This window comes from Doryrhamphus excisus, chromosome 3, assembly GCF_030265055.1.
Source record: "Doryrhamphus excisus isolate RoL2022-K1 chromosome 3, RoL_Dexc_1.0, whole genome shotgun sequence".
NCBI lineage: Eukaryota > Metazoa > Chordata > Actinopteri > Syngnathiformes > Syngnathidae > Doryrhamphus > Doryrhamphus excisus.
The window spans coordinates 5,353,627-5,373,660 of record NC_080468.1 but is presented as its reverse complement, the minus strand read 5'-3'; the positions used below and the strand labels follow the sequence as shown (position 1 = coordinate 5,373,660).

The 20,034-nt window shown below is 40.4% G+C and overlaps 3 protein-coding genes across 8 annotated transcripts; 1 reads left to right on the top strand and 2 right to left on the bottom strand.

Moving 5' to 3' along the window:
• Positions 1-1,968: 1,968 nt before the first annotated feature.
• ubxn7 (UBX domain protein 7) lies at positions 1,969-8,145 on the bottom strand. Of its 2 annotated transcripts, none has more exons than XM_058067161.1 (11): positions 8,022-8,145; positions 7,104-7,257; positions 6,738-6,802; positions 6,590-6,655; positions 6,063-6,175; positions 5,078-5,224; positions 4,826-4,916; positions 4,499-4,629; positions 3,775-4,246; positions 3,598-3,677; positions 1,969-2,817 (listed from the first exon to the last, which is right to left on the bottom strand). In XM_058067161.1, exons 1-11 carry the CDS (start codon positions 8,125-8,127, stop codon positions 2,656-2,658), a joined length of 1,587 nt encoding a protein of 528 aa, XP_057923144.1. In that variant the 5' UTR covers positions 8,128-8,145; the 3' UTR covers positions 1,969-2,655. The 2 variants fall into 2 exon arrangements, with proteins under 2 accessions (XP_057923144.1, XP_057923145.1); XM_058067162.1 differs by lacking the exon at positions 8,022-8,145 and adding an exon at positions 7,347-7,555.
• Positions 8,146-10,636: 2,491 nt separating this feature from the next.
• ppp1r7 (protein phosphatase 1, regulatory (inhibitor) subunit 7) lies at positions 10,637-16,224 on the bottom strand. Its single transcript, XM_058068523.1, has 10 exons — positions 15,852-16,224; positions 15,251-15,346; positions 14,635-14,690; positions 13,957-14,022; positions 13,481-13,611; positions 12,754-12,916; positions 12,571-12,687; positions 12,389-12,493; positions 12,192-12,278; positions 10,637-11,247 (listed from the first exon to the last, which is right to left on the bottom strand). The coding sequence occupies exons 1-10, from the start codon at positions 15,904-15,906 to the stop codon at positions 11,071-11,073; spliced, it is 1,053 nt and encodes a 350-aa protein (XP_057924506.1). The 5' UTR covers positions 15,907-16,224; the 3' UTR covers positions 10,637-11,070.
• On the top strand, positions 15,536-18,910 carry LOC131126227 (uncharacterized). 5 transcript variants are annotated; one of them, XM_058068527.1, is made up of 7 exons: positions 15,536-16,058; positions 16,479-16,571; positions 17,510-17,689; positions 17,764-18,021; positions 18,234-18,323; positions 18,466-18,483; positions 18,561-18,910. In XM_058068527.1, the coding sequence occupies exons 2-7, from the start codon at positions 16,499-16,501 to the stop codon at positions 18,644-18,646; spliced, it is 705 nt and encodes a 234-aa protein (XP_057924510.1). In that variant the 5' UTR covers positions 15,536-16,058; positions 16,479-16,498; the 3' UTR covers positions 18,647-18,910. The 5 variants fall into 5 exon arrangements, with proteins under 5 accessions (XP_057924510.1, XP_057924509.1, XP_057924508.1 ...); XM_058068526.1 differs by having other exon boundaries at positions 15,536-16,062; XM_058068525.1 differs by having other exon boundaries at positions 15,536-16,066.
• Positions 18,911-20,034: the final 1,124 nt, after the last annotated feature.

Below are 20,034 nucleotides of genomic sequence, written 5' to 3'. Positions count from 1 at the left end.
GTCCTGGCAGCAAAATATTGTCACCCTACTTAAAAGGTCCCCTGTTGTTTGAATGATCTTCTAACAGTAATATATGTCTTCCTGGAACCTGTTGATGAGCACCAAACCATCATCTCCCTCATTTTTCATTGAAGAGGCGCTCATACTTTTTGAACTCTTCTCCCTCAGGGAAATACCGACTCTGACCTGTCCCTAGTTTGAGAAGCCCACCACGCGAAAAAAAGAAAAGAAAAAAAACAGGCTTTTCTACACATCTTAAAATACAGCTCTGCCAACAACACTTTTAATACAGTATCCATCCATTCATTTTCTATACCGATTATCCTCACTAGGTTTGCAGGGTGTGCTGGAGCCTATCCCAGCTGACTTGGGGCGAGAGGTAGGGTACACCTTGGACTGGTCACCAGGCATTCATTCATTCATTCATTTTCTACCGGTTTTTCCCCATGAGGGTCACGGGGGTGCTGGAGCCTATCCCAGCTGTCGACATGTGTAGCTGTTTTTGTGGCAACATTACATCCAGCCATCTGTTTTCTATGCCGCTTATCCTCACTAGGGTCGTGGGTATGCTGGAGCCTATCCCTGCTGTCTTTGGGCGAGAGGTGGACCCTGGACTGGTCGCCAGCCAATCACAGGGCACATATAGACAAACAACCATTCACACTCACATTCATACCTATGGACAATTTGGAGTCACCAATTAACCTAGCATGTTTTGGGAATGTGGGAGGAAACCGGAGTACCCGGAGAAAACCCACACATGCACGGGGAGAACATGCAAACTCCACACAGAGATGGCCGAGGGTGGAATTGAACCCTGGTCTCCTAGCTGTGAGGTCTGCGCGCTAACCACTAGACCGGGTTGCCAGGCAGTGATGGGCAATACTGTATCGTGAGACTTGAAATTGCCTAAAAATACTATTAGAGCTTGTCCATGTTATGTATTTCAATGGTGAGTATAGAGGTTGTTTTATGATGACGCTGGCTGGTGATGTCTTAGTTAGCACATTTGGCCTCCAGCACCCTTTGTTCCACTACACACACAAACCTTATGAACTGTTATATCTGCACAGCAAGGGGGAGTGAGCCTTCTATTTGTACAGCTGCGAGTGCTCTTTAGCACTTTGGAATAGGAATGAATAATAAACCTGCACAAGAAATTATTGATCAAAATCACTAGAAAGCTATGTGCACAAATGCATCATTTGCTTCTGTCAAGTGTAGTTTGATTGCTTGGAACAACAAAGAAGAATTAAGAGGAATTAAGGAATATTGCGCATCTTTCAACAATTAAAAAAAAAAGTTCAAAAATTATTTTAAGGTACATTAGTGCTTTTTAGAGACACTTCTGCCCCCTAGTGTCCTTATGAGGACTTGTATAAAACTGACATACAGTGATGGCGTCAATGTTTCATTTCAGAAAGTGGCAGAATTCTTTCAGCTGACCAAAAGTTTAACAGCATAGCTTAAAAAAACTCCACACCTCCTTAAAATAGAAATAAAAATGTCAAAAAAGGAGGGTCAAGCTGCATAGAAAATGGAAGTGGAAAATGGACTCAGTAATGAGTAGCTGCACCATTCTTGTTAATCACCTCAAAATTTGGTATGGGCATTCTTGATGCCAGTGTTTCCAGGAGAGAATAGTGGGAATGTCGCTCCAGGTGGTGAAGTTTTGTGGTATTGAAGGAAACAAGGCCTTTGAGGATGTTTTTTTTGTTCTTAAAAAGATGCCATCTGATGGTTATTGGACTGCACGCGGGACCAGTAACAACCTTCAATTGGGCCAATGATCATTCTGTTTCAACAAGCTATTTGTCTCACTGTTATTTCGTCTTTTTGCATTTTGAAATGCTACTTAGCACCTGCTTAAGATCCAACAGTGCAAAATGTAAATTCTTGCAATTTTTCAACCGGGTTTTAAAATTTTGATCAGCAGTATATAACCCTAAAGAAGACAAAACAAACAAATGCTCACTTGGTGGTTATATTTTATCATCGGCATATTTTCTTGGCAGCATATAAAAAATAAAAGACAAAGAAAAAAACAATGTCTAACAGCATAACATGAGTCTTTCTTGAAGCCATCTCTGTACAGCAAAGGTCCAACTGATGAGCTATGCACCAGCCTTCAATCGTTCTGTATCAAAAGTTGGGTTTCCAAAAACAATCCATTAGTCTGCAATGGACCAATACAAACTTGAGTAAAAAGGTGATCTTAGAATTGCCGCACATATCTGAAACGTAGACTTGTTGTGTTCCTGATGTTTCAAAAATGTGAGAGCGTAAGGTTGGATCCAAATTGAACGACACAAGAGAGAGCGACTAGAAAATAACTCTGACGTTTAGTGTCCTCTCTGTAAGGTAAAAGTTCCTGCTGCCTCGTGAATTAAGGTTTTATTGGAATATGAGCTATTGTATGGTCATTCTATCCTGATGAGCCTCGAAACCAGAAGAGGATATACACTGAAATTTAAGAGTGCGGGCATCCATTAGAGTGTACTGGCCAAAGTGATGTCAGTAGAGATGTCAAAACTCAAGCGATGTGGGATGATGGGAAGAAAGGAGTCCAATCATAGCCTCCACTAACCCAGTCCAGCCCCTCTTTATATCAGCCAAAAGCGTCCCGCATCATTGGTGAAAGCGTGTCCGTCAGGGCTAGTTCCTCTCCTGCACAAATACAGTCTCCTGCGGACATAGGCCCGCCTCCTGCAGCGTGATGTCATAGTCCAGGTGGGTAAGCTTCCTCCGGGGGAAGTTGGTTACGAGTTCAAAGCGTTCATTGGGGTATCCCTTGGACTGCACATGTCTTACCAGCGCCTTGAAGGGATGGAGTAGCGAATGTGAGATTGTGTCTTTTGAGGAAATATAGTACTAGTATAGTACACCCCTCACATTTCAACATTTTATTCAGTATATCTTAAGGGATAATGCTAAAGAAATTAAACATGGTTATACTTTAGACTAGTCAGCGTACAGCTTGTTTAATAGTATAGCTTGAAAGCAGCAAGCAACAGCCATTACCGAATTAATAGCGGGCGAGCTAAGGGAATAGCAAGATAATTTGGTGGTCGCATCATGGTCTGGGGCTGCATAAGTGCTGTCGGCACTGGGGAGCTGCGGTTCATGGGGGGTGTGGTGGGGGCATGACATTGACATACTATGACTATACTATGACTGACATTCAGAAGTTGGGTCACCGGATTCCTGGAACTGGGCTGCATGGCAGTTGTCCAACGTGGAGCGGAAGAGCGTTCCAGTAACGAGCTGTGCACTCTGGTGAGTTCCATTCCCAAGAGGATTAAGGCAGTGCTATGTAGCGACAATGGTGCTCACAGTAATATTGACACGTTGGACATGTTCACTGTGAGATGTATTCATTTGTGTTGTCAGCTATTTAGACAATAATAGCTGTGCGTTGATTCATTTTCAGTGGCGTGTAAATCTGTACAGCTACACACTGATTACTGTACATTATCTCCAAGTTTCACTTCTATAGTATTGTCCCTTGAGAATACATAATAAAAATGGTTGGCAAATGGGAGGGGTGTACTCAGCTTTGCATCCAGGATAGGATGGAAGGAATATGTTTTTCCTTACCATAAGTTTTGCTTGAGAAGACAAGGATATTTGCTCTCTTTGTCCATCTGGGTATCGGAGCATCAATCTGGCCTTGGGACCTGTGTTTGACAAGCACACAAACATGGCGGTACATGTGGTCATACACTTTTCGATTATTAGGCCCTTGGCTCATCATTATTTTCCACATTGCCGTACCATTGTCATCAGGACAGTCTGCTTCACAGGTCTTCGGTGGCTCAACTGCACACAAGTTCCGCCCAGAACATGCATCAGGGTGCGGCTGACGGGGCCCACCGAGCATGGGCTCTAAATGGTTCTTTTTGCTCTCCTCTTTCTTGTGACTGTGATTGTTTTCTTTAAATGGTGATTTTCTGTGGCAAGAAGACGTACTATCGGGATGAAGACGATGTGGGGCTGCCGAAGCGACAGAGGAAGGCTGTTTGCCGGTGGAACTTTTCTCTTTCTGCAGTTCTGGCAATTCACTGTCCGAGCCGTCGACGGAGATGGGGCCCTCGCTGTCGGAAAAGGGCTCGGCGTCCGAGTCGTCATCTGACCTGGGAGAATCGGGGACCTCGGGGACATGTGAGGACTCATAGTGGGTTTCCTGTAGAGAGGCTCGGATGGCGGCCTCCAGCTGGCTATCTTCGCTGGCATCGATCAGGCTCTCCTAGAACAGAAAACAAGACTGCAGCTGTTAAAAACAAATCACAGAAGAACAATAGCAAGGGTGGGGGTTTGGGGAGGGGGGGGGCAAACTAAACAGAGGGATACTGACCAAACTAAACACAGATTCTCAATGAGTAGTCTTGCAAATTAATAAGATAACTTGAATAAATATGTCATCTCTGAGAAGGTATCTATCATGGAAGGTATTGATACACAAGACTATTTGAAGTGACACGTGAGATGAGAGACCCACAGAGCGAGCCCGTTTGGCGGGTGGTGCTCGGCAGGATGGACCATCCAGTTGTCCATGCTCCGCCAAGAAGCCAGTGGCCTGCTCCAAGAAGGATGCCACATCCAGCTGGTTCCACTCCACCATTTTTTGACCTGCAGGGGTTGAACACATAGACACCGCAGACTGGTTAAAAACTGACTGTGCGGTAGGAGTTACACACACTGACCATATGAGAGAGTCAATCAAATCTGAGCATTATTATATTAGATTAATATTCCCATGTGTATATTTATATGTTTTGTCATAGATGGTGCAGGTACATCATGAAGTGGCTCACAGCACACTCACCTGTGCGTGGATCTAAAATGGAAATGTATGGAAACTTGTTGAGTTTATAGAACTGAATGTATCGCTGCCCCTCTTCACTGTCATGATATACCTGTAAAAACATGGGGACAAAGTGTGTTACATTGTATTCACATTGTTTTGCTTCCATTTGACAGATGCACAGCCTTATCTCTGGTACCACAACGAAGCAACCAGCTAATTCTAATAAACTACTTGTAATCTTAAATGACTGTCAGGGGTAAAGTTGCCTACCTGCCAGAATATAAAGTGTTCTCTAATGATGGTTTTGACCGCATCATTGCTCCAAACGTCTCTGTTCAGGCACTGGCATGCAAAGTCTTGTACGTTCTGAATGTTGATCATAAGCCACTTGTTCTCCAGTTGACCACAATCTTTTGCCTGTAAGAGACCGTAACAACACAACAGGGAGAGAGATTATGTAGCAAAATTTAGCTTATTTGGAACACGAATAGGCCACTTTTATGGCTAATTGAAACATTGAAATTAAAAGGGACTGTATTCAACTCCAAATTACATTTTCTTTAACTTTTGCCCACCAATCTTATGTGAGACATGAACACATCTTTCTCTTTTCGGTGCATTCTAAAGATATAAAACAGATAAAAACAGCTCATTACTGCACACAGTGACAAACACTTAGGCCGCCGATAAAGCCTTCTGAAAAAGACTCCAAAAAGCACCAACAATGCTCCCATTATATATAATGTGAATATTAACAAAGCGAGAGCGACTTTGTTATTATTATTATGATTAACATTGTTATGCTGATTGAACTACGTTACTGGGATACTGACACCTTGTCATACAACACCTGCTAGCGACCATTATTACATGATACCATGAATGTATCTGTTACTACATGCTTACAGCATGTCTATAAAAACATAAAACCTTGTTGGAGGTTTTATAATAGCAGTCTTTGTAGGCGGCATAGGTGTATCCCATGATGTGCAGTAATGAACTGTCTCCTGGGCTATAATTCATGAATTTATGGCACCTTTAAAAAAAGGCCAAAGCGAAAGTGTGTCATTCATGAAGACGCCAATGTTTTGTGTGACTTGTGAGGTGTTTTTCCCTCAAATTTGAGAATGTTGATATAGCTCATTATATCCTCTTAAAACAGACCAGGTTTCCTCTCAGTAAAGACCTGGCAGAATCAGAATCAGGCATTTTGCGCAGGTTTGCCTGTGTGTGTGTGTGGTTAACATCTCCTCACTGTCTCAAAGCTGCCTTTGTGCATCAACTCAATGGGAGGACGAAAAAGGTCTGCCAGGGTGCTCAGCTTCTTGTCCACTGTTCCACCGTTACGCAGCTCTTGTTCTTGGCGGACTGAAAAGGGGCAAAGAGAGAAGGGGAAAGAAATCTAGTAACACACAGGTTGAAATATCAGCAGACAGTGGGCTTTCTCTACAACAATGGAACCTTGGTTAGCATAATTAATCCATTCCAAAAGGTCTGACTCTTAGCTAAACAGACACTATTTTTGCAGCTGATTTCCAGCTCTTGTTTCCATGTAGTGGAAAGCTCAGCTAACAGGGATGTTTTCTCATAAAAAATGTATTAAGAAGACAGTTGGATTCAAGCAGTGCATTAACATCACAGCAAGGCGTGCACCATATTGTACGCTAACCGGAAAATGTGCTCAAGCTGAAAAACACACTAACCAGAGTGGACGTTAACCAAGGTTCCTCTATACTAAGGGTACTGTCTAGTTTCATTTCCAAATCCAAACAACATACTCACTTGTTTCTGTTTGGAAGTCTCTGAAGCCGTCAAATATAGAACGGGCCGGTCTCCTCCGCTTTGGCACTGTGTGTGTTAAACAGACACAGCAATGTCTATACATGATTGCGATCAGTGGTTGTATGTGGTGTGATAAAAGATACAATACCTCCAAAGAGTGGCTCTGGTTCCACAAGAATGTCCTGCTTCTGGGGAATGGGTGCTCGTACTTCGCTGTGATGTCACACAACATAGACGGTATTAATCACTCCCTCAGCTGACTTTGTGTGAGAGGCGGGGTACACCCCAGACTGGTTGTCATTCAATTACAGGGCACTTACAGACAAGCACATTGACACCAGTGGACACTTTAGAGTCTCCAATTAGCCTGATATGCATGTTATTGGAATGCAGGAGGAGGTATGTGGACAAAACCCACACAGGCACAGTGAGAACATGCAAGCGCCACAAAGATTCCAACCGGGGTCACCTGATGGGCCCACGGTCAATAACTGTTTTGACAATGAGCACTTACTCTGAAGGTGGGACTCTGCTGCTCGATGCTGCAGATCCAGAACTGGTGCTTGGCTCCTCTGCCACCACTCCTCCATCTAAAAACATTGTCACTGCCATCTCCAGGTTGTTGTTGCATGCTTCTAACATATGCTTTCCAACGCTCTCTGTAGCTCCTAGTGGAGGGAATATTGAGAAACTTCCTTAAGGCACCAGGCATTTAAACAGTGGAGGAGCAATGGAAAACATTGTCGAAGGTGCTTACGGTGCGGTAGCAAATGTATTTAACATTTGTATCACGGTGGGTAGAGTTTAAGTGCACAAACGCTACTTCCGTTCCTACTGCGCATGTCCGTTTGAGTCTTGCAGGCTCGAGCGGTAGCCTCCTGAATGTCTTCCCACTCAACGTGAAATAACTTTACACTTTTATTTAATCGTGTGCAGATAAGCAAACAAAACTATGGCAGTGTTGACGTGTCGTCGGCTGTAGAAAACAAGTGAAGGCGCTTGGGTTTTAACCACCGTAACCACACTGGAGATGCCAGAAGCGCAACATACTGAGGAAGAAAGCCACTGTTGGCCAAGCCGACCTCCATTGCACATTTACACACAACAGGCTGATGTCTGAAGTGGCAAAAAGCAGCTCTCTGCCTACGATAGACAACTTATAGTGATATACACAAACCACAATGAATGTGAAGTTGTGTTAAGTTTCACACTGGTCCATTTACTGGGGTTTTCAGTTGTAGAAAGCCAGTTAACACAGGATGTGTTTTTTTCCTTCTGCAAAGCACTGACAGCGGAGGGACACAAGCGATATTTAACGTCCATTTTCTTAACTGCGTGGTGATTTACCGGTTTGTCCGAGAATGTGACTGTTCCCGCATAGTTAGCTGATATTATCTTTCAAATTAATGTCCACATTAAATGTTATTTTTACCTGTTATTGCTGTGAATTGTTGTATTAACCCGTTCACCCCCGGAGCTGAGGTGTCTCCGAGCGCCGCCATCTTACCGCCACAAACAACAACATAAATGCCGCGCATGCGCAACACCGCCTTTTTTCTCAGCCTGGCGCGACGTGAATGACGACGTCACTTTCCGACAGTGATGCATTTTGGGCGGTGTAGTTGTTTGATTCAGTCTCAGCGACGTTTCCGGAACCGTAGAGTTCTCGTACTGTAGTTTTTAAATTCTTCAAATCAATTTTTTACAAAAAAAAAATTGTAAAAATTATAAAATTAGAATGAAATAAATATAAAGATTAAATGTCCTTTTTCATTTCAACCCTGAAATACGTCATGAATATATTCTAATTGGTTAATGAAAAAGCATCGTTTTATATAATTTATCCTGAAATCATTTCATTATTAAATTGAAACCATTGTACATATATACATATATACCTCACATATTATATAATGTATAATTATATATAATGTGTAACCATGTTAAACATGGGCAATGAACAAACATCAGTACAATAATTGATAAGATATACAATGTATGATTAAATAAAATTAAGCTGTACTTATACCTACCCCTTTTCTGTCTTTTGACATTTCACATGGAGTTACTTTACCAGTATGCCTTACAAATTACACAAGGGAAACTTTAGTACTATACATTTATTGTTGTTTGCATAATACATTTCATTTCAAACCAAGTCCAAAACCCTGTGGTTTATGTACTGCAGTTTATCTGAACCACCGTGTGCCAATAACTTGTTTTGCAAAAAAAAGGTTGAGGTGACAAAATGTCCAAAATTACTGAAAGTGTACAACTACACATTGAATCCCACTTGTAGATTTACCTTCATTAAAAGCATACAACATTCCATTCATTCAAATGAATGCATCAAAAATGTATGGGATTTCAAATGAACTAGATGATCAAAATATTTTATCCACATGAGCTCATGAGCTCTTCCAATCCACAATCCTATTAAAAATAGTCCTCATGCACTTTTTATGGTGAGGGTGTCAATAAATAATACACAATGTGTCACTGCAGCATGTATCAACTTACAAGTCTGGTCCAAGAGCTTGAGGTAAAAACTACATCAGTAAAAGCGGTTGTCTTTGTGAAGCTTTGTTTCAATCAAAAAAAAAATCAGCACTGCAGTCAAATGAGGCAAAGATGAGTACCAAAGCAGTGATCAATACTGTGTTACAAAAAGCATGATTTACCATCCTCAACAGTGATTTTACATTCTTGTAAGCATTACTTTACTACAAGGAGGTCGCTCTTGTCAAAGAGGGGGAAGAGACTAAACTGCCGGACATTCATTAGGTTTTGTTGTAAATATCTTAAAAAACAATCAAAAAAACAAGCAAATTGTCAAGTCAAACCCTTGTCCAAAATAATTTAGATAAGGCAGACAGGAAAAAAATAAATAAAAAGATAAATAAAAATAAAAAATACTTTTCATAGCCCTCATTAAGGGAATAATAAATTTTCGTTGCAATTAGCACCTTATTTTACTGAATTAAACACGGGAGATCAGGTGGGGAAAATCTAAACCGGAAGTGGGAATCAGTTTTAAGCGCACCTGGGCGTCTGCATTAGGGCACTTCCTTTCTCAGCAGGTAAGGCTGCAGACAAGTGGTATCGAGAAGGTAGTCAGAACTGCACCCCAAACCTTGCGCAAACTGGAGCTATACAACACTGAAGAGGCAGCCGGTAAGAAATTCCTTTTAATATTAGCGCTGTGGTTTGACGCGCCCGTGCCACGTAAGGCACGGCTTTTTTTTTGGATGAGACAGCCGCCGGTGACGCGCGCCTCATTTTAGTTATCGTTACTGGATTAAAAGTTAACACGGTACAATTAGTTAGAAAGTGGGATCTGGAACACCGTCGATCGCCTGTGTCGCGTAGGTGCACACGGCGGCTCGCGGTGGTTCATTTAATTGGCACCAATTGAGCTGATCAGCGAGCTTTGGGCTTCGAAAGAACGCGCTATGCTCATTTCTTTACAGTGTGCTTATATTATTTGAAGCCTTTATAGTAATAATTTTAGTTAGTTGACAAGAGAGGCGCAATGCAAATAGTTTAATAAATAGATCAAATAAAATAACGAAATAATTAAGAAAGAAATGAAGTAAAGAATAAGTTAATAAATGCAGGTTAAGGGGACAAGATTATTTCCAACCGTTGTTAAAATGTTTAATGGTTAATATACTGCTGAACAACATGATTTATATCTTATATAAATACTTGCATATGTATATTATTGTGCATATTATATATGTTTAGAAATGTGTATATTGTGTATACTTATACTTTCCCCTTCTTTTTTTTTATTTGAAGGTTTTCACCTATGCGTGCCACGCACTATGCGTGCTATGTGCTATGTGCTACAACACTGCTGAGCTACACTACGCTGTGCTGTACTGTGCTGTACATTGTCACAACAAGACTTGTGCCTCACTAAATAAAACAGCAAAAGCATCGAGTGGATCCAGTCTTTCCTCAGTGTGGCTACTCGGACCCCCTTTTTCAAGTTCAGGGGATGCGCAAGGCTAGAAGGAACTTGACACAAATAAAAGCTGCATCTTAAGTTTTATGTTTAATACCTGGTTCAGGAGTGTTTTTGAAGTGTACAACAGTATTCTGATAGCATGGTGTTGGAAATGATCCCCTGTTCAATCTTCTTTAATTGCAGTGCATTTTAAAAAACAGGAGAATTATGGCATTTTTGATCCTCCTGAAGCGTACGACAAGTGCAGAAAACAAACATAATTATGTGTTATTTCACAGTTCATATCCAGCATTGCGAATAACGCTTCACACAATAGATCAAGTGGTGAGTGAGCGAACACATGTATGGTGAGTGAGGTAAGGGTGACTTTAAATGTTAGATTGTATATTTGTAAATGGCGCATTTATGATTAAGTGAGGCCAATGTGCTCGAAATGAAGTCTTTTATTGTGTGTGTGTGTGTGGTGAGAGAACACTGACGTAGTTGCGTGGATTGTATATACCGCACTTCAAAAGCGAATGAAGGTAGCGTCTATCTGGCGGACGCTGGGGAGAGCCAGCATGATCTTTCGCCGGTACTGCGGGTCCTTCTGTAATGGGTTTCTTTCCAGGTAAACTGTCTCCAGAGATTTGGCTTTCTTTAGCTCGTCCAGGTCGGACCAGTTGTCAATCTGGTTGTCGTTCATCTGTAGGGTGAGAGTTCAGTCAGGACATTTGGACTTTGTGACAGATCCTTTAAGACGGGGGTGTCCAAACTTTTCCCACTGCGGACCACATATAGAAAAATCGAAGGGAATGTTTCTTCTAATAACTATAAATTGCAATTATTATTATTCCAGCAACTAAATCTCACTTTTCAAAAAATTGTTTAGGTTCATCTTGACTTTCGATACAATCACAACATCCTAACTACAAAATTAGAAGGTTACGGAATCACAGGGTTATTTTGGAATTGGGTCAGGGCCATTAAAAAGGTGGCACAATAATAGATAAAAAATGAGTTGGAAATCTCATGATAAAAATATAAAACATAAGGTGGCAAGAAAAATTTGTCCTTGACCAAAAATCACTCCATACTCTTTACTGCTCTCTGGTATTACCATATGTAAATCATTGTGTGGCAATATGGGGTAATAACTATAAAAGTTATCTTTCTACCGCAAAATGTCCTGCAAAAAAATAATCAGTTAGGATAATCCATAATACCACATATAGAGAACATACAAATGCTTTATTTTTTCATAAAATATTAATATTTGTGGATTTAGTAGACTATTAGACAGCGAAACTGATGCATAAACCAAACACTAACCCGTCACACAATGTTTTTCTACAAGAGAGGAGAAATATGATCCAGGGAAAAACTAAACTTATGTGATAACAATGCTAAAAATACACAGCATTTCAGTATGTGTGATACAAATTATGGAATTATTATAGAGTCTTGTATTGTGGGTAAAAATTAGGGTTCACAGCAATATTTTTATTTGTTTAACTACTTAAAGCCAAGATGGCCAACTTCCTGTTTGCTTTACATTACTGGTTGAAGAGCCAAGACTTTTCAGGGGGGCGCCACTGGGCTGAGAGTTTCAGTTTTCAGTCAATTTAATGCAAAATGAAACAGCCATACCCAGAACTCCTGCAACTCTGTTAGATGGCTGATGTTTTCAATCTTCTTCACTCTGTTGGCTGCAATGTCCAGGGTTGTCAGCTTTTTCTGAGCAGAGAAAGGGGAGTGTGTGGTTTAATACATAAAACACTCTGTTGTTGCTGTTGTTGTTCAGCATTCATCACTGCCAGCACAGTGCACCATTTTGTACAACTCACATTGTTTTCCAGGCCCTCAATGACCTCGATGCCATTATGGCTCAGGTAGAGCTCTCGCAGGCTGACGAGGTTGTGCAGACCCTCCATTTTAGTAATCCGATTACTCTGAAAATGGAAAGAAAGCAAAGAAGTTAGCAAAGTCTGAATAGATATGTGTCAGCACTGTTGAACCGTGCAATTACCTGAATGCTTAACACCGTCAGGTTGTGTAAACTGTCCATATTCTGCAGCTTGGTGATCTTATTGGTACCAAGGAATAAGCTTTGCAAAGATGTGAGTGCATCCAGGTTCTCTATGACCTTTGAATAGGACAAATCCGTTAATATAATGTCTCAAATATGTTTATATGTGTAACAAGAACATACTCGAATACGATTAGAGCCCAGCTCTAGCATCTCCAGGCAAGGGAAGTGCTCCAAGTTGGCAATGCTGCTGATTTTGTTGTGAAGCAAAAAAAGTTTCTTTAGCTGAGTCAGCTGCTCCATACCTTCCACCCGCCTTAAAATGTTGAAGGACACGTCGAGCTGCCTGCAGTCGAATCAGAGAAGATGTGCTCAATGGGTTGTTTATTCAAGCAGCATCATAACAAAACACGACTGGGGAAACTAAGAAAGTACAGTAAACGCCCTAAAAGTCGTACAATTTTAAATTCAAACAAGATTTTCTGGAAAAAATATAACATATAATAAATAATATAGGGATGGAATCCACAAGTTTTGTTTTTGTTTTGCTTTTTCATTGGCGTGGCAGCATGGAGCCAGAAGGGTTAGCGCACAGGCCACATAGCTAGGAGACTCGGGTTTGATTCCCCGCTCGGGCATCTCTGTGTTGAGTTTGCATATTCTCCCACATTCCAAAAACATGCTAGGTTAATCTAGGTAAATAGACTCCAAATTGTCCATAGGTATGAATGTGAGTGTGAATGGTTGTTTGTCTATATGTGCCCTGTGATTGGCTGGCGACCAGTCCAGGGTGTACCCTAAGAGAACGGGGATAGGCTCCAGCATGCGTAATGGTCCGGCAGTCAATCAAGCGGAGCAACAACATTTTTACAGATTTTTGAACTATAAAGGATAATTCCTTCAGACTTACTCCAACTCTGTGAGTTTGTTGAGGTTCTCCAACTTGCGGATCTGATTGTCGTACAAATCGAGCTCCCTCAGCGCGCTCAAACTGTCGAGGTTTTCTATCTTTTTAATAAGATTCTGTCGTAAGGAGAGGGTCTGTGTGGAGAAAGAGAAAGGATTGACATGATCAGAGAAAGCATTCTGAAGAAAGGCTTATTTACATCGAAAAATATGTTTTGCTCAAATGGTTTCAGACATTCTTAACAAAGTTACTTTCTCAGAGCATTGAATCAATCGTAACGGGACTGTTCAGGTTGTCTTAGAACATCTTAACCATGGCACCCGGTGCCCCCTGTGGACTGAGACCAATTCAATGCCCCAAGAATACGATAACATGAATGAATGAAAACATTCACAGAAATATTAACAATATTACATCAAGAGGCATCGCATGATTACGCTTGATTTTTACAATGAATTCTTCATGTATCAAATACTTACTTTAGCTTTCTGTAGCACTTCCAGTCCTTCAATCTTTCCAATCCGACAATGAACAAGATCAACATCCTGTTAAAAAAAAAAACAACAACAAACACTAGTTCCAGTTTTACACATATTCACAATTTAAGCTGATTCACAGAATAAAGTATTTCCTCAAATAGTGGCCACTCAAATGGACACATTGCTGTTGTGCACTTGAATAAGCACCTCCTCCTCCGCTTTAGGAATAAAAATAACATTGTGTAACTGCAGTGATGCACGTGCATGTGTTGCAGTAGATTTTACTTTCCCTACATCTATAAAAGTGATGTAGTTTAAAAACAAAGTGATACTGTGTCAGGCAAAACACCAAGAAAAAATGATTAGTGATATTTCTAATTTGTTGTCAATGGTTATTTATGGGAAACATTGCAATAAGTATTATATAAACGCCTTTGTTAGACAGTCTTCACTTGTAGATTACTTTTCCACCTGCAAGCATCAGGAGCAACTAGGGGTTTAGTATCTTGCCCAAGGATACTTCAACGTGATCATGGGAGGACCACTCTGCCACCTGAGCCATGCCCCTCTATCACAGGGGCTTGACTATCTTCAGTTGGTCACAATATGAGGAAACTTGCTTAAAACCAAATGATTTGTGCAACATATTATGCTCCTTCCTGCAAAGACTCCTTTTACCTCCTCTTCAGGGTCCAAAGTGATGGTGTCCATGTCGACAGGAGACTCTTCTTTATCTAAGAGAAATAAAATGGGTACTCATTATGTCATTGTATGGTCATATCACCTCGTACTTCAGTACGAGACAAAAGAATTTAAAAATTAAATTTGAAAAAATAACCTTAAACCATATTAGGAAAGCAGGAAGTGAACAAATGTAACAGTTACTGATTGTAAAAGATGTTTCATAAGCTTTGCTTCTTCCTATTCCTTTTGGACATGTGGAACTGTGAACTGATTATGTGATGCACTCAATTGTAATCTGATGCATGTTCAAATGAAATAAAACCATTACCATTACCAAAAGCATGGACGTTAATATCGCCATTGTAGACATACAGTAATACTGCTACTCTGGTTTCCTCCCACATCCCAAAATCAAGCATGTTAGGTTACCTGGAGACTCTAAAGTATTCACAGGTGAAAAATGTGTGTGTGTGGATCTGTCTATATGTGACGTGTGATTGCCTTGCAGTCCAGGGTGTATCTGCCTTTTCCCCTAAAGTCAACTGTGGCTTCCTTATCACCCAAATGAGGACATGCAATACACAAAGCTGAGATGGAATGAAGGATTTACCTATAGCAGCAGGCTGAGTTGGATCCACGTCGCCATTGATGCTCTTCCTCCTGGTCTCATCATCACCAGACTCTTCAGACTCTCCCCTTCGATCCACTACAAGTCAGAATACATAATGGACGTTTGGTCGCACTGTACTGTACTGTATACTGTATACTGTAATAGGACGTCACAGGACCAGCAACACCCATGTGTTTACAGTGCACTTAAATGGACATCATTTTCGTTGTTGTGGGTGTGATCCAACCATAATTTGTAGCAAGCTAACAGTCTGTTTTCAGGCTGTCATTTGTGTTGTGACATTGTCATATAATTTAATAACATTAGCCAGAACGTTACCCAATACACAGCGACTTGTCGTGCCAGAAAGAGACGTCGATTTCCGGTGTAATCATGTGGCTTGATGTGGGGGTTAAGTGAATAACGTAAGCCAAAAAGCCTTGTTGTTAGCCTACTAGCTAGCAAACGTGGTGTGTACTTCTGTTTAGACACAAGTGGAACGACACTTATGAGAAGAGTACGACTAAAGAGTCGCTCGTCACTACATTTAACCTGGTGAATAGTGGTAACGTGGGACTGGCGTCTTTACATGTGTACTCACCTTCCATTTCTTGAGGTTCTACAACAGATAGGGAAGCCATGTTTCCTGTAAACATCTTGGCAACGGCTCAGCCTATCAGAGGAAGGGACGTGCAACGATATACCACAAGATGGCATCAGAGTTTAGTCGTACTCTGGTGTCAATAAAGAATCCCTCAAAATAGAAGCTCTCCTCAGATGTTAAGGCTTCTCTAAACTCAAGTGGAATGTATGTATGTACGTATAAAAATATATTTTGATGATATACTACTCACAAAGTAAGCCAGTTACTATAGCAACACAAACTATGCAACCCACTCAATGGCATATTCAATGAAACATTAGCAAGGTTAATCAGTAAGATAGTAATAGCAAATTTATAAAGCTAGGTTAGGAAAATAAAAAGAAAATAACAACGACAAAGTATTGATTGACAGCGTTTATATTTACATGTCCTGCTTTCATGTTTAAAGAGACCTAAAAGGGTGGGGCGTATTTTCGGTTTTGAATTGAGTCCGTTGAATTGAGTACAGCAGTACGTTGGCGGTCTTGTCGGTCAATGTCTGCTTAAGACTTTCAATTATTATATATATTTTTGCTACATTGGCGCGCGTTAAATGTTTTAAAAATAACCCTATATTGGATTTAGTCTTTTGCAGATTTTGGAAGATGAAGCTGAAAATGTGGTTTCCTGGCATTGTTACTATGACAATGTTGGCTGATTTACTCCTGGTTCCTGTCGGTAAGAAACGCCATTCCTAGACATTTGTTGCTTGAGAAAGTCATCAATTTAGTGCATTTAAATATAAAATCAAAGATCCTCTCTATGAGACAGGCCCACTGTTTTTACGGTTACAAAAGGTCGAGTCAAAAACAACATTAATTCAACAATTGCACTTTTATACCCATAAATCACTTATTGAATTGGTAACTGCGATGGCGTGGAGAAGGGGTAGGATTTAATAAGCTTTGCTTCTTCCTGCTCCTTTTCAGACATGTGTAGTAATGAGGTGTTATGTGTGTGTATGTATGTATATGTATATATATGTATATGTGTATATATATATATATATATATATTATGCATGTCTGAAATAAATTAAGAAGAAGAATTTGGAAATCACATTTAAAACAATCTTGGAGGGACAAATGCGCTCACCTTTTTCTCAACAATTTTATCCCCTGCTGATTTTGTAAATGTTCACACTTACAAAGGTAAGAACAGTCCTGATTTTTTTTTTGTTCCTTAGTCTTAGTCCCATTCCAGTCTTGTGTGGATCTACACCTGAGGTCCTTTGAGAGCTCTTTGGTCCCATAATGGTGGATAAGTTTGATGGAAGAGACGTATACTGTGTTGCAAATATCACACTATGACTGAAAGTAAAAGATGAGAAAGATAAAGTATCGTGTGTCCCTGGTTCACCTTTGTCATGTTTTTATAATTGTATTTTCATAACATGATGCAGGCCACTAAAAATCTATCCGCAAACGTCAAATGGTCCCTAAGGTGAACATGTGATTTAAGGTAATAACATTCATTCAAAACATTCCAGTACACTATAAATGTATGCTGCAACATTGTAGTCTGCACTTTAGACTTTGTATATTACATTTTAACCTTCTGTTTTTCTCCTGTTAATCCCAAACGCCTGGCGTGCATATTCACCTCTCTCTGGTTTAGATATGGCCATAGTTCAGGTCCAACAGTGGGTCGTTGTGGGTGCTCGGCCCATCACCGAGCGAGTCCTTCTCAATGGAGACTGCTTACCTCGCACCGAGGAGTTCAACAGCGTCCTTCAAAGCATGTCAGCTGATTCACTCCCTCTAATTCTCGTCAGTGTCAGCCGAACATCATTGCTGCGTAAGAAATTGATGGACTCTGAATCAATTAATATAAATAAACATTTTTTTGATAGCTCTTATTATACATCCTAGAGAACCAAACTGTCCTTCGGTCTCGTGACTGCATAATGGAGGGGTCTGACCTGCAATGGACAGATTGTATTTTCGTTGACGGGATAGTCTACCTATCCCTGGACCATAATGGCAATTGGACTGCTCACACTCCACAAGCTGTGGCCCTCAAAGCAATGTGGGAGCGAGCCGGGCGGACCTCGGTGGTGGAGAGGCTCCAACTTCAGGACAAATGCATGAACCTGATGAGGAAATTGAAGCTTTCTGAAGAGCGGTCAGGTATATATAAGTCCAGCTTCCAAATGCCAGCAGCACCCGCATCTGTGTAATCTATTCACACAAAAGCTAACCAGTTTTTTGTATGTTGCCTTTGTTACCATTATCGCTAAAACAGGTGTGTGTACCCAACAATGATTGTGACATCCTGATACACCTTTGTCTCAGACAGTACCATAATGCTGCAACTTTTGTTTACATATTCTTACTTCCAGAGATTCCTTTCCTGCAGTTGTTGATCCCAATCTTGGCACTTTTGCTGTTTACTGGGCTCGCTGGCATAAGCCTCATCATTGCAAATAAAAGTGAGTCAATTCCAGTAAATATGTTTCTGTCAATGTCAATGTCTTTAGGTTTTTTTTAGGTGTATATGATGAGTATTGGTATATCTTCAGGGCAATTTTAAACATGGTCATGTGTTTTGTCTCTCTCACATTCTGGTTTCAGGTTTGAGGCACAATGGAGGTAAGAAAACATTCTATTTGAAACAATCTATCATCTTAATGTGTGTGTTTTTGGATAAACTGTGGTCTTTTTCACAGGGGTTATTGGATCCATTATACACTACCCTAAGGACATGGCAAAACTGAATCCAGGAACAAAGCGTCATGGTTATTATACCTTATAATTGACATCAACGCTCCCCATCAGAGTCACCTTTATACCGTTTCATAATTGCTAGATTGCTGAAACACCACTATTTTAAGCACTTTATCATGCATGTGTCGCACATACTCTACTGCGTTATGCCATGGCTCATACCAATCACAGTGATGCTGCTGTTTCCCTCCCCAACCTGCAGAGGGGTATAAATTTAAACACTGTGTATAAAATAGAGAAGACAATCCATGTGAGTTGATGTTGTACATAAATAAAAATTTATTAAAAACAATTGGTGCCTAACACTCAAAATTACGACTGTGCCTGAACGCCTCACGGTGCAAGAGCCCGCAGCAAGAAGCCTTGCAAGTTGTCACTTTCTCTGAGTGCGCCATATCAACAAATAAGTCTGAATTGTTACTTTGTGCGTTAAAAATCTTTAATTGTGACGACGTAATTTATATTGGTGTTCCAATTAATCCCCACATGGGCCCAGTGGTGTAAACTTGGCACTGTGAGTGGAGATTAAAAAATGAAGCTTAATGACTCTTTTAAAGTTTGGACATCATGGAATTATTCCAGTCAGATAATGGACACTTCATACTCAACAAGCAGGATCAAAATGAGCAAACTGTGCTGCTCAAGCGTTTTCGGGTGCATCACATAACTCCTGGGACATAAATTGCCGCTGCATTCAGGGACCCTTGTAAATCACAACAAACAGACCGATCCATGCACACGCGGACGAAAGTACAGGATATTTACCAAACCAATCACTTGATGCTCATACAACAATAAGACAGTGTTTCAAAATGTTCGACTAGTAGGTTGTACAAATATCTGAAGTACATGACTAAAAAGTTTGGGAACCACTACTACTACTACTGTATACCGCCATCACTACCAGTATACCCTCTAGTGGACTTGCTGTATTACAACCAACACCAATAATAGATATTTATATTGAAATACTATTAGAACTTGAGAGTCTTGTGTATTTGTTCACTCGAAACTCGCTAGCATGGCTTATTTTCGCCTCGTTAATCAAAATAAAATCATTTGCAACACTACCTTTATATTAACACGTTTGTGAATATTCTCACTTAATCTAGTCATTGTCTTCTCAGGCCGTTGATTTGATCTCATCAGGACCACTTTAGATCAAAGAACACAAACAAATGTTTAATCATTATGTTTGATTCGGTTAGATTAGGTTGTTTTAGTCGTTTGGAAATCAATTTGAACCGTTCAGTTAAATAATAGTAAATAATATTATTTAAATAGCTTTTAAATAACGTCATAACGAGTGAAATATTATGTAAATGATGGAATTCCTTTTACCTGATAATGAATACTACCTCCTATCCAGAAGGTGGCGATATTTTAATTTTTTTAAACCGTCTCACGTCGACGTCA

What these genes read in the sequence shown, in the direction of transcription:
- LOC131126227 (XM_058068525.1), top strand. An exon ending in TTTACTCCTGGTTCCTGTCG is followed by an intron (nt 16,572 to 17,509) that starts GTAAGAAACGCC and finishes TCTCTGGTTTAG; the next exon opens with ATATGGCCATAGTTCAGGTC. An exon ending in GCTTTCTGAAGAGCGGTCAG is followed by an intron (nt 18,022 to 18,233) that starts GTATATATAAGT and finishes TCTTACTTCCAG; the next exon opens with AGATTCCTTTCCTGCAGTTG.
- ubxn7 (XM_058067161.1), bottom strand. Translation starts at nt 8,127, where the DNA reads ATGCGCGGCATTTATGTTGTTGTTTGTGGCGGTAAGATGGCGGCGCTC. An exon ending in ACAATTCACAGCAATAACAG is followed by an intron (nt 7,258 to 8,021) that starts GTAAAAATAACA and finishes TCCCTCCACTAG; the next exon opens with GAGCTACAGAGAGCGTTGGA. An exon ending in AGACTTCCAAACAGAAACAA is followed by an intron (nt 6,176 to 6,589) that starts GTGAGTATGTTG and finishes GCCCCTTTTCAG; the next exon opens with TCCGCCAAGAACAAGAGCTG.
- ppp1r7 (XM_058068523.1), bottom strand. Translation starts at nt 15,906, where the DNA reads ATGTTTACAGGAAACATGGCTTCCCTATCTGTTGTAGAACCTCAAGAA. An exon ending in AACTCAGCCTGCTGCTATAG is followed by an intron (nt 14,691 to 15,250) that starts GTAAATCCTTCA and finishes TATTTCTCTTAG; the next exon opens with ATAAAGAAGAGTCTCCTGTC. An exon ending in AACAAACTCACAGAGTTGGA is followed by an intron (nt 12,917 to 13,480) that starts GTAAGTCTGAAG and finishes ATTCGACTGCAG; the next exon opens with GCAGCTCGACGTGTCCTTCA.